The sequence below is a fragment of the Nerophis ophidion genome, linkage group LG07 (assembly GCF_033978795.1).
Source record: "Nerophis ophidion isolate RoL-2023_Sa linkage group LG07, RoL_Noph_v1.0, whole genome shotgun sequence".
In the NCBI taxonomy this organism is placed as follows: Eukaryota; Metazoa; Chordata; class Actinopteri; order Syngnathiformes; family Syngnathidae; genus Nerophis; species Nerophis ophidion.
The window spans coordinates 79,355,232-79,368,608 of NC_084617.1; the positions used below are offsets into that span (position 1 = coordinate 79,355,232).

General features: G+C 43.3%; 1 protein-coding gene across 1 annotated transcript in view; it reads left to right on the forward strand.

Moving 5' to 3' along the window:
- Positions 1-13,377, forward strand: part of LOC133556925 (prolactin-releasing peptide receptor-like) — a 17,948-nt gene extending 4,571 nt beyond the window's left edge. The window contains exon 3 of the mRNA XM_061907277.1: positions 12,741-13,377. Within this exon, the coding sequence (XP_061763261.1) occupies positions 12,741-13,377 (637 nt within the window). The remainder of the gene's footprint in view (positions 1-12,740) is intronic.

A 13,377-nucleotide genomic window follows, 5' to 3' on the forward strand; every position in this document is an offset into this window, starting at 1 on the left:
TACCCAACCCGGAGATGTATTATAAAGCCAACATTTTATTATTTGTTTCCTTTTCCTTTTTGTGCTGCATATTTCCATTATTATCATGATGAGCTTGGCGGCCCGTAGTTAGGTAGGTGGATGGGACACAAGAGTGAGTACACCCAGACTCTTCTTTTAACGGGCAAATAACGTGTCCTTTAGTTACCGATGAGCCGCAAGAGGGAAAATAACGAGCAGAAATGTACAAAGAAAGGGTACCCATGAGAAGTTGTCTCCTGACAAGACTATTTTTGCCGTAAGCTTTGTGAGCAAATACCTGCTGCTATCCTGGAAGGTAGAGCCTCACTTCCGTATCAAAATTACAGTTAAAGTGGAACTGCACATCTTTGGAATATAGCCTGTCGTTCACAATCATTATGAGGGACAAATAGACGAAATGTTCTTGGTTTTTTTTGCGTTCTACCATGTACAGTTGGCTCGTTCTAGGTGGCTAACAATGCAGCGAATGGGATCAATCAATACTTCCTCTAAATCACTTTAAAGGCCTACTAAAATGAGATGTTCTTATTTAAACGGGGATAGCAAGTCCATTCTATGTGTCATACTTGATCATTTTGCAATATTGCCATATTTTTGCTGAAAGGATTTAGTAGAGAACATCGACGATAAAGTTCGCAACTTTTGGTCGTTAATAAAAAAGCCTTGCCCGTACCGAAAGTGGAAGCCGATGTGCTCGTGACGTCACCGGTGTGAGGGCTCCTCACATCCGCACATTGTTTACAATCGTGGCCACCAGCAGCGAGAGCGATTCGGACCGAGAAAGCGACAATTTCCCCATTAATTGGAGCGAGGATGAAAGATTTGTGGATGAGGATAGTGAGAGTGAAGGACTAGAAGAAAAAAAAGGAAGAAAAAAAAAGGTGAGGGCAGTGGGAGCAATTCAGATGTTATTAGACACATTTACTAGGATAATTCTGGAAAATCCCTTATCTGATTATTGTGTTACTAGTGTTTTAGTGAGATTATAAAGTCATACCTGAAAGTCGGAGGGGTGTGGTGACCGACAGTTTCTCTGAGTGAAGCCATGGAGGAGCCAAGAAAGTCGCAGCTGCCTCTTTGACAGCTGCTGCAGGAAGAACGACACAAGCTCCGCTCATGTTTACGGTAAGAGCCAACTTATTACCACAATTTTCTCACCGAAACCTGCCGGTTGACATGTGGTAGAGAAACAGGTTCACTGTTCCATATCAAAGCTTCACAACAAACAAAGAAACACCGGCTGTGTTTGTGTTGCTACAGCCGGTCGAAATCCACCGCTTTCCAACAAATACATTCTTCTTTGTAGTCTCCATTATTAATTTAACAAATTGCAAAAGATTCAACAACACAGATGTCCAGAATACTGTGTAATTATGCGATTAAATCCGACAACTTTTAGCCGTGAGTGGTGTTGGGATAAAATGTCGGCTACAACCAATAACGTCACAAGCACGCGTCAACATAAGCGTCATCATTCCGCGACGTTTTCAACAGGACACTTTGTGGGGAATTTAAAATTGCAATTTAGTAAACTAAATTGCAATTTTATTGGCATGTGTTGCAATTTTAATATTTCATCATTGATATATAAACTATCAGACTGCGTGGATTACAAAAACGACAACAATACTCAATGTACGTTCCGCAACCCGTATAATAACCAAGCTGTAGCTGATTTGTTATTGTAGTAGCGAACACTGAGGAACTCATTTTCTAGTAATTTTCGTAGTAACACATCGGCGTGCTTCAGTATTAGCAATAAAAGCTAACGATGGCAAGAAAAAAAGCTAGTTTCTACAAAAATACGAAACACTTTTCCATTTGTAATAGACACCACTGTGATACAACACCAATCTGTACTGACTGAAAAACATGAACAATCATATTACAGCATCTGTAAAGTATTAGCCCACATTTCACGTTTTGTTTGTACACGGCTGAGCTAGCCAGATAGCCTATGTACTGTAGTTGTACTAACACACATAGCGAGCTGCGTGTACAATGCTCGATATTAAAGTGACTCCCTCAATGGACAGTTGTTTGCCTGGTCCACCTGACAGGGGAAGTTTAATCTTCATTAGAATAAATTCTGATGAAGATTAAATCCTTTTAGCGGCTCTCATTGGTTTTCTAATTAAGGCCTTGACTTGGATTGTTGATTGCACCATGCACCAAATTGCTACATTTTATACCAAAAAAAAACCAAAGTGCAGCACATGGATTGTGTAATAACTTTTTGCAATATCCATCCATCTTCTTCCGCTTATCCCAGATTGGGTCGCGGGGCAACAGTCTAAGCAGGGAAGCCCGGACTTTCCTCTCCCCAGCCACTCCGTCCAGCTTTTCTCGGGGATCCCGAGGTGTTCCCAGGCCAGCCGGGAGACATAGTCTTCCCATTGTGTCCTGGGTCTTCCCCGTGGCAGTTGGATGTGCCCTAAACACCTCCCTAGGGAGACGTTCGGGTGGCACCCTGACCAAATGCCTGAACCACCTCATCTGGCTCCTCTCGATGTGGAGGAGCAGCGGCTTTACTTTGAGCTTATCCCAGATGGCAGAGCTTGTCACCCTATCTCTAAGGAAGAGCCCTGCCCCCCGGCGGAGGAAACTCATTTCGACTGCTTCTACCCGTGATCTTTTCTTTTCTGTCATGACCCAAAGCTCATGACCATAGGTGAGGATGAGAATGTAAATCGACCGGTAAATTGATTGTTTTGCCTTCCGGCTCACCGCCTTCTTCACCACAATGGATCAATACAGCGTCCGCATTACTGAAGACACCACACTGATTAGCCTGTCGATCTCACGAGCCACTATTCCCTCACTCGTGAACAAGACTCCTAGGTACTTGAACTCCTCCACTTGGGGCAGGGTCTCGTCCCCAACCCGGAGATCGCACTCCACCCTTTTCCGGGCGATAACCATGGACTCGGACTTGGAGGTGGTGATTCTCATTCCAATTTATTTTACACTCGGCTGCGAACCGATCCAGTGAGAGCTGAAAATCCTGGCCAGATGAAGCCATCAGGACCACATTCTCTGCAAAAATCAGAGACCTAATCCTGCAACCACCAAACAGAACCCCCTCAACACCTTGACTGCGCCTAGAAATGTTGTCGATAAAAGTTATGAACAGAATCGGTGACAAAGGACAGCCTTGGCGGAGTCTAACCCTCACTGGAAACGTGTCCGACTTACTGCCGGCAATGCAGACCAAGCTGTGACTCTGATCTTACAGGGAGCGAACCGCCACACTCAGACAGTCCGATACCCCACTTCCCGAGGGACACGGTCGAATGCCTTCTCCAAGTCCACAAAGCACCTGTAGACTGGTTGGGCAAACTCCCATGCACCCTCAAGGACCCTGTTGAGAGTATAGAGCTGGTCCACAGTTCTACGACCAGGACGAAAACCACACTGTTCCTCCTGAATCCGAGATTCGACTATCTGGCAAAGCCTCCTCTCCAGTACACCTGAATAAACCTTACCGGGAAGGCTGAGGAGTGTGATCCCACAATAGTTGGAACACACCCTTCGGTTCCCCTTCTTAAAGAGAGGAACCACCACCCCAGTCTGCCAATCCAGAGGTACCGCCCCCAATGTCCACGCAATGCTGCAGAGTCTTGTCAACAAAGACAGCCCTACAGCATCCAGAGCCTTAAGGAACTCCGGCCGGGTCTCATCCACCCCCGGGGCCTTGCAACCGAGGAGCTTTTTAACTACCTCAGCAACCTCAGCCCCAGAAATAGGAGAGCCCACAAAAGATTCCCCAGGCATAGCTCGGTTGGTAGAGCGGCCGTGCCAGAAAACTTGAGGGTTGCAGGTTCGATCCCCTTCCTAGTTGATGCCGTTGTGTCCTTGGGCAAGACGCTTTACCCACCTGCTCCCAGTGCCACCCACACTTGTTTAATTGTAACTTAGATATTGGGTTTCACTATGTAAAGCGCTTTGAGTCACTTGAGGAAAAAGCGCTATATAAATATAATTCATTTCACTTCACTTCACTGCTTCCTTATAGGAAGACATGTTGGTGGGATTGAGGAGGTCTTCGAAGTATTCCCTCCACCGATCCACAAAATCTGCAGTCGATGTTAGTAGAACACCTTCCGCACCACACACAACGTTGACAGTGCACTGCTTCCCCTTCCGGAGGCAGCGGATGGTGGTCCAGAATCGCTTCGAAGCCGTCCGGAAGTCGTTTTCCATGGCTTCCCCGAACTCCTCCTATGTCCAAGTTTTCGTCTCCGCGACCGCTGAAGTTGCTGGGGTTTCGGTACCTGTCCTATGAACCAAAAGAACCTGATAGGACTCCTTCTTCAGCTTGATGGCTTCCCTCACCGCCGGTGTCCACCAACGGGTTTTAGGATTACCGCCACGACAGACACCAACTACCTTGCGGTCACAGCTCCAATCAACCGCCTTGACAATAGAGGTGCGGAACACGGTCCACTCGGACTCAATATCCAGCACCTCCCTCATGACATGTTCAAAGTTCTTACGGAGGTGGGAATTGAAACTCACTCTGACAGGAGACTCTGCCAGACGTTCCCAGCAGAGCCTCACAATGCGTTTGGGCCTGCCAGGTCCGTCCGGCATCCTCCCCCACCATCGCAGCCAACTCACCACCAGGTGGTGATCGGTAGAAAGCTACGCCCCTCTCTTCACCCGAGTGTCCAAAACATGACACCGCAAATCCGATGACACAACTACAAAGTTGATCATGAAACTGCGGTCTAGGGTGTCCTGGTGCCAAGTGCACATATGGACACCCTTATGTTTGAACATGGTTTTTGTTATGGACAATCTGTGACGAGCACAAAAGTCCAATAACAAAACACCACTCGGGTTCAGATCCGGACGGCCATTCCACCCAATCACGCCTCTCCAGGTTTCACTGTCGTTACCAACATGAGTTTTGAAGTCCCCCAGTAGGATAAGGGAATCACCCGGGGGAGCACTTTCCAGTACTCCCTCGAGTGTACCCAAAAAGGGTGGGTACTCTAAACTGCTGTTTGGTGCGTAAACACAAACAGCAATCAGGACCACGCCGTGCCCCCCACCCGAAGGCGGAGGGAGGCTACCCTCTCGTCTACTGGGTTGTACTCCAACGTGCAGGCTTTGAGCCGGGGGGAAACAAGAATTGCTACCCCAGCTCGTTGCGTCTCACTGCCGGCAATGTTAGAGTGGAAGAGAGTCCAGTCCCTCTCGAGAGGACTGGTTCCAAAGCCTTTGATGTGCGTAGAGGTGAGTCCGACTAAATCAAGCCGGAACTCTTCTATCTCGCGCACTAGCTCAGGCTCCTTCCCCCCCAGCGAGGTGACGTTCCACGATCCAAGAGCTAGCTTATGTAGCCGAGGATCGGACCGCCAAGTGCCCTGTCTTTGGCTGCCGCCCAGCTAAGAATGCACTTGACCTCTATGGCCCCTCCTATGAGTGGTGAGCCCATTGGAGGGATGACCCACGTTGCCTCTTTGGGCTGTGCCTGGCCGGGCCCCATGGGAACAGGCCCGGCCACCAGGCGCTCGCCATTGTGCCCCAACTCCGGGCCTGGCTCCAGAGAGGAGCCCCGGTGACCCGCGTCCGGGCGAGGGAAATCTGAGTTCATTTTGTTGTAATTCCTTAGATGTCTTCGAGCTGCTCTTTGTCTGATCCCTCACCTATGACCTATTTGTCTTGGGAGACCCTACCAGGGGCATGAAAGCCCCCGGACGACATAGCTCCTAGGATCATTGGGACACGCAAACTCCTCTACCACTCAGAGAGGAAACTTTTTGCAGTATGTAAAACGTTATTACAAAATGTGTCAAGGTTATGTGGGCTCTGAACCGAGGATGTCGTTGTGGCTCGTGCAGCCTTCTGAGACACTTGTGATTTAAGGCTTTATAAATAAACATTGATTGATTGATTGAAGGTTTATTACTAATAATAATAATAATTATAATGGATTAGATTTATATCGCGCTTTCCTATTGTTAGATACTCAAAGCGCTCACTGAGAAGTGGGAACCCATCATTAATTCACACCTGGTGGTGGTAAGCTACATTTGTAGCCACAGCTGCCCTGGGGTAGACTGACGGAAGTGTGGCTGCCAGTTTGCGCCTACGGCCCCTCCGACCACCACCAAACATTCACTCATCATTCATTCACCGGTGTGAGCGGCACCGGGGGCAAGGGTGAAGTGTCCTGCCCAAAGACACAACGGCAGCGACTTTTTGGATGTTAATAGGTGGGAAGCGAACCTGCAACCCTCAGGTTTCTGGCACGGCCGCTCTACCCACTACGCCATGCCGCCCCTAAATACTGCAGACTGTTAGAAAATGTGACGTTATTACATAAGGTAAAAGTTATTAACCCTATTAAATATTACACCATAATTACATTGTTACAGGCCATAAGCATAACACCAACTAATGATGGAAATGTAGGTCATTTTTTTGCATTTACCTTAAAAATCATAACAGTTAGCCCTTAACAGAAAAAAAACACAAAAACATTGTTTCTTACATGCAATTTGAAGCCATTTGTTTTGCCAGATAAAAACAGTAGCGCAAAATATTATACACAATTAGCTCGTGCCTCAAAACATTTTAAGTTGGGGCACTCTGAATGTAGCTCCTTTCGCTATTATCGTGAAGCCAAAATACAGGATTTTTTTATTTTTTTGTAAAACGGGCGGTTATTGACTCCTTCTTGCTGTACACACCATCCACGCCGACACGCCGTGAGAACTTACAAAATACAGAACTATACTAGACCGACCATATGTCCTTTTTCCTCGGACATGTCCTCTTTTGCGGGGCTGTCCGGGTGGAGTTTCTGAAATGCCTCAAATGTCCGGCATTTTGAGTTAGGGTTGCGTGTACGTTCAGGGTGAAGAAGGGGTTAAAAACAAAACAAATTGTGAAGGTGTGCCAAGCAGCAGCATTTGTGAGGGAGGGGCAGAGACAGAGAGAGCGAGAGAGTTGTGATAAATGCGCATGCGTCGCCAGGCTCTGCTTTTTATCAATAGATTTATCAGATTTAATTATTTATTATCTATAGAAGCAGTGTCAAAAGTGTGCCCCGGAGGCCATTTGCGGCCCACAGCTAATGTTTTAAAGGCCGGCGGCATATTCAAAAATACTAATAAAAAAAACAAAAACATAACAAAAGTGAAATAAAAAAGCTTAAAGGTTGAAATGTAATTTAGAAAAAGGTGCGATGTTGACTAATAAAACAAAGCTGATTTTTTTCTTTCAAACTGTCATTGCTCAAAACATAATATTGAATCAAAATCAATGTTATTATGAAATATTGACCTTTCCAAGGTTCTAATTACGTCACATCAAATATTCCACTAAGAAAAATATTTTTGGTGGAAGATTTTGCATATTTTGTGTGTTTGCCATTAAAAACATAGTTTTGTTTGACAAAAAACAACATACAAAAAACAAAAACATTTTTAAATGAGGGATAGATCTGAAGTTTATATAGACTCTAGAGCAGGGGTCCCCAAACTTTTTGACTCGGGGGCCGCATTGGGTTAGAACAATTTGGCCGGGGGCCGGGCTGTGTATATATATATATATATATATATATATATATATATATATATATATATATATATATATATATATATATATATATATATATATATATATATATATATATATATATATATATATATATTAATGTATTTATTAACATGCACACGCATACACAAGTCTCCAAAACGTAAACCACCATGTGGCTACAACAAAAAACAAACAAAGGAAAATATAAAAAGTGATACTGTTTTTATAGTATGTATATATATATATATATATATATATATATATATATTTTTTTTTTTTTTATTTATTTTATTTTTATAAATATATATTTATATATATATATATATATACAACAAGAAATAAGTACATAAATTATATATTATATATATATATATATAATTTATTTATTTATTTCTTGTGCACTAATTGACTGAAAGAGCGCGCACTTGCCGCTAATGATGTCACATTATTGATGAGATGAGAAAATGCATTTTTTGACACTATGATTTTCGTGTTTTTTTGTTGTTTTTGTCTTTTGCTTTTTTAGAAGTATGTAGAAATAAATGTCTCTCTCTTTAATATTTTTATATGTGAAATTATTAACACATTACCGTAAAATATCAAATAATATTATTTAGCTCATTCACGTAAGAGACTTGACGTATAAGATTTCATGGGATTTATCAATTAGGAGTGACAGATTGTTTGGTAAACGTATAGCATGTTCTATATGTTCTAGTTATTTGAATGACTCTTACCATAATATGTTACGTTAACATACCAGGCACCTTCTCAGTTGGTTAATTATGTGTCATATAACGTACACTTATTCAGCCTGTTGTTCACTATTCTTTATTTATTTTAATTTGCCTTTCAAATGTATATTCTTGGTATTGGGTTTTATCAAATGAATGTCCCCCAAAAATGCGACTTATACTCCAGTGCGACTTATATATGTTTTTTCCCTTCTTTATTTTGCATTTTCGGCAGGTGCGATTTATACTCCGGAGCGACTTATACTCCGAAAAACACGGTATTTGGACATTAAGGGAACACATTCTAAGAAACAAAGACTTAATTTAGAGTTATTTGGTTAGGGTTAGTAATGGTGAATATAGTAGCGGCTGGCTACGGGGTGTTAGCCAATGACTTTGGCTGGGGGGCGGGACTTCCGGGAGAGATAGGGAAGTGACGTTGTTGATAGGAAGTGAGAGTTGGAGTTTTGCCGGGAAAGCGGTTGTGTGGTTGAATTACATCTTGTGCAATAAAGACAAGACAAACAAAGAAGTCGTATGAGCCTACATCATACTTGCCAACCCTCCCGAAATTCAGCGCCTCTCCCGAAAATCTGCTGGGACAAATTTTCTCCTGAAAATCTCCCGAAATTAAGGCGGAGCTGGAAGCCACACCCCCTCCAGCTCCATGCGGACCCGAGTGACGTGTCCACAGCCTGTTTTCACGTCCGCTTTCCCACAATATGAACAGAGTGCCTGCCCAATGACGTTATAACTGTAGAATGATCGAGGACGAGTTCTTGGTTTCTTATGTGGGTTTATTATCAGGCAGTCTCATTAACGTCATCCCAGCGCGGTAATAACACACAACAACAGCAGTCACGTTTTCCTCTACCGTAAAGCAGTTTGTCTGCCGTAAACAGCAATGTTGTGACACTCTTAAACAGGACAGTACTGCCATCTACTGTGCATGCAAATGTGACAATAACATTTACGACTTTTAGAGCAGTGGTTCTCAACCTTTTTTCAGAGATGTACCCCCGTGAACATTTTTTTAATTCCAGTACCCCCTAATCAGAGCAAAGCATTTTTGGTTGAAAAAAAAAAGATAAAGAAATAAAATACTGCACTATGTCATCAGTTTCTGATTTATCAAATTGTAAAACAGTGCATAATATTGCTAATTTGTAGTGGTGTTTCTTGAACTATTTGGAAAAAAAGATATAAAATAACTAAAAACTTGTTGAAAAATAAACAAGTGCTTCAATTATAAATAAATGTATTTATAATTGAATCACCTGTTTCTACACATACTGCGATGAGGTGGCGACTTGTCCAGGGTGTACGCCGCCTTCCGCCCGATTGTAGCTGAGATAGGCACCAGCGCCCCCCGTGACCCCAAAGGCAATAAGCGGCAGAAATGGATGGATGGATAGCTGTAAATATACTCCTCCTCTCTTAACCACGCCCCCAACCACACCCCTCGCCCAACCCCTGACCATGCCCCCCACCTCCCGAAATCTGAGGTTTCAAGGTTGGCAAGTATGGCCTACATTCCTGGGATTATTACAATATGTTCCCCATACTAAAGTGTTACCGGCTTACTGGTTGTATAAGGCCATGCACAATAAGGCATTAATAAGTACTTAATGACAAACTAAGAGCCATTTTGTTACTAATTTGGATGTTAATTAATGGTGAACATTTTCCCTATACTAAAGTGTTAGGGTTTTTTTTCCCCTTGGCCTCAGTCTGGACCCCTTTCCAGGGCCCTGGCTCTGACTGAATATTCCCCCCCAGCATTTACCTGTTTCTCACCTTCTGTCTAGGGCAGGGGTGTCCAAACTTTTTCCACAGAGGGCCGCACACGGAAAAATGTAAGCATGCGGGGGCCATTTAAAAAAAAAATATTTTCAAAACATGACAAAATATATGGATTTTTTTTTAGTCCTTAGGGTTCTTGGGGAGAATAGAGGTCACTAAAATGTTAAAAATAAGTCAAATTATTATTATTATTTTTATTTAATGCTTACAGTATATCTCTATATCAACTTAAGGTTGATATAAAGTAAAACCAATAAGGTTTTATGCCTTTTCTGTCAAAAACAACTTTGTTTTCTTCAGTAAAAATGAAATATGCGGTATTTAGATAGATAATACTTTGATTCCTTCAGGAGAGCTCCTTTATTTAGCAATTAAAGCCCTCAAAGATCAATAATGCAGGACACCATTGATTTTAATTATTTAATATTTTGTATTAATCACAGTGAAAAGTTAAATAAAATCCTACTAAATATATTTGAGATCCGAAAAGTTCCCCACTCATAAAGTGATGCATTTTATTAGTTTGTTTTTTTTTACTTTTAAAACTTAAATTTCAAGACCAACTTCCCATTTATCTGTCGATTTTAAGTTTGAACTATTATTTTGTTTGTTTTATGCTCTTTTGTCAAAGCTTTGATGTTTTTATACGGCAACCACATAACATTTGCAATATTTTTTCCACATAAAACAGTTTTAAAGTGATAATTTTTAAGTAATAATTCATTATAACCTAGATTTTTTTTGTCTTTTTTTAGAGCAATGGAAAAAAAAAAGAAAATAGACAAAAGGAAAAAAAAAACACTGCCTGCATGGCAGCTTTGTGTCAACATTGCCACTTTTTCCCATTAGATTTAATAATAACAATAATATATTTTATTTGTAAAAAGCAATTTACGTTGAGCACATAACCTCAAAGTGCCACAGTGTAAAAAAAATAGTAATAATAAAAATAAATAAAATATAAAACTAGAAACAGCCCAATAGCTACAACCAGCATGCATGTCTATAGAAAGGCTTTTTTTTTAAAAAGATGGGTTTTTAAGCCTTTTTTAAAAGCATCCACAGTCTGAGGTGCCCTCAGGTGGTCAGGGAGAGCGTTCCACCGACTGGGAGCAGCGGAGCAGAAAGCCCGGTCTCCCATTGTTTGAAGCTTTGCCCGTGGAGGTTGAGGAGGTTAGCCTGTATGGAGCGGGGGTGTCGTGTGGAGGATTTGGGGGTGAGCAGTTCCTTGAGGTAGAGGGGGGCATTTCCATGGAGGCACTGGTGAGTTAGTAGGGAGATTTTGAATTCAATCCTGAATGGAACAGGAAGCCAGTGAAGGGATTTGAGAGTTGGTGTGATGTGGTCATGTTTCCGCGCTCTCATCAGGATCCTCGCAGCACTATTTTGTATGTACTGCAGCTTCTGGATGTTCTTGCTGGGGATCCTGACAAGAAGATGTCACCTTATTCCACTTTTTTTAAATGCCATCCATCCATTTCCTACCGCTTATTTCCCTTTGGGGTCGCTGGTGCCTATCTCAGCTACAATCGGGCGGAAGGCGAAGTACACTCTGGACAAGTCGCCTCCTCATCGCAGACTTTTTTTTTTCTTGTTTTTTTTTATTTTTATTTTTGCATTACTATCAATTTTGCAATTTTTGCAGAATGTGTGGCGGGCCGGTAAACGATTAGCTGCGGGCCGCACTTTGGACACCCCTGGTCTAAGGCAGGGGTCGGGAACCTTTTTGGCCGAGAGAGCCATGAAAGCCAAATATTTTAAAATATATTTCCATGAGAGCCATATAATATTTTTCAACACTGAATACAATTAAATGCGTGCATTTTTAAGTAAGACCAACATTTTTAGAGAATAAGTCTCTTATTCTTTTTAATAACGTTGTTACTGGAGCAGTACATCTCGGATGGTAGAGTGGCCGTGCCAGCAACTTGAGAGTTCCAGGTTCAACCCCCGCCTCCGCCATCCTAGTCACTGCCGTTGAGTCCTTGGGCAAGACACTTTACCCACCTGCTCCCAGTGCGACCCACACTGGTTTAAATGTAACTTAGATATTGGGTTTCACAATGTAAAGCGCTTCGAGTCCCTAGAGAAAAAGCTCTATATAAATATCATTCACTTCACAATATAATTCACTTATTCTAAAGCTAACCAATAATAAATATAATACTTCTTACCATTAATGGGACTTCTTGAACAGGTGCGATAGAAAATGGATGGTTGGATTAAAATGCATGAGAATGTCTTGTCTTTTGAACGTTATTTTAAACACTGTGATTAACAGCGGAATTATTCATTACTTATCGTGTTAAGCAATGTCAGCTAAGATTTATCTGAGAGCCAGATGCAGTCATCAAAAGAGCCACATCTGGCTCTAGAGCCATAGGTTCCCTACCCCTGGTCTAAGGGGTGCCAGAAGTTGGCAGACCCGTCAGCGATCCTGTTCTGTCTCCCTGTAATGTTTGTCTGCTCTTGAATGGGATTGTGCTGAAAATCTTAAATTTGATGAATGAAATATTTCCGATTCTGATATCTAAGTTTCATTTGAAATGTGAGTTGCACTTCACCCGTCAGTGAGGAACTTTTTTTTAAGAAAAGTACCTTGTTGGTCAAGGTCTCTCCTCTTCCCAACAGGTACTACGCCACAGTGCACCCGCTGAAAAAGCGCATCTCCATCCTGGCATGCACCTACTTGCTGTCCGCCATGTGGCTGCTGTCCTGCGCCCTGGTGGCTCCAGCAGTGGCTCACACCTACCACGTGGAGTTCCAAAACGAGGGCTTCATCATCTGCGAGGAGTTCTGGATGGGCCAGGAGAGCGAGCGTCTGGCGTACGCATACAGCACGCTCTTCATCACCTACGTGCTGCCTCTGTCCGCGCTCTGCATCTCCTACCTTTGCATATCCGTCAAACTGAGGAACTGCGTGGTGCCAGGCTACCACACCCAGAGCCAGGCCGAGGCGCAGCGCGTGCGCAAACGCAAGACCTTCCGCCTGGTGAGCCTGGTGGTGGCCGCTTTCGGCATCTGCTGGATGCCCATCAGCGTGTTTAACGTGCTGCGTGACATTGACATCGACCTGATTGATAAGCGCTACTTCCTGCTCATCCAGCTGCTGTGTCACCTGTGCGCCATGAGCTCGTCCTGCTGCAACCCCTTCCTGTACGCCTGGTTCCACGACCGCTTTCGCGCCGAGCTCCGCAAAAAGATCGCGCTCCGCCGTCGTGTCCGCGTTGCCGCCAACAACGGCGCCACCGCCAGCGTGGTGCTTTGA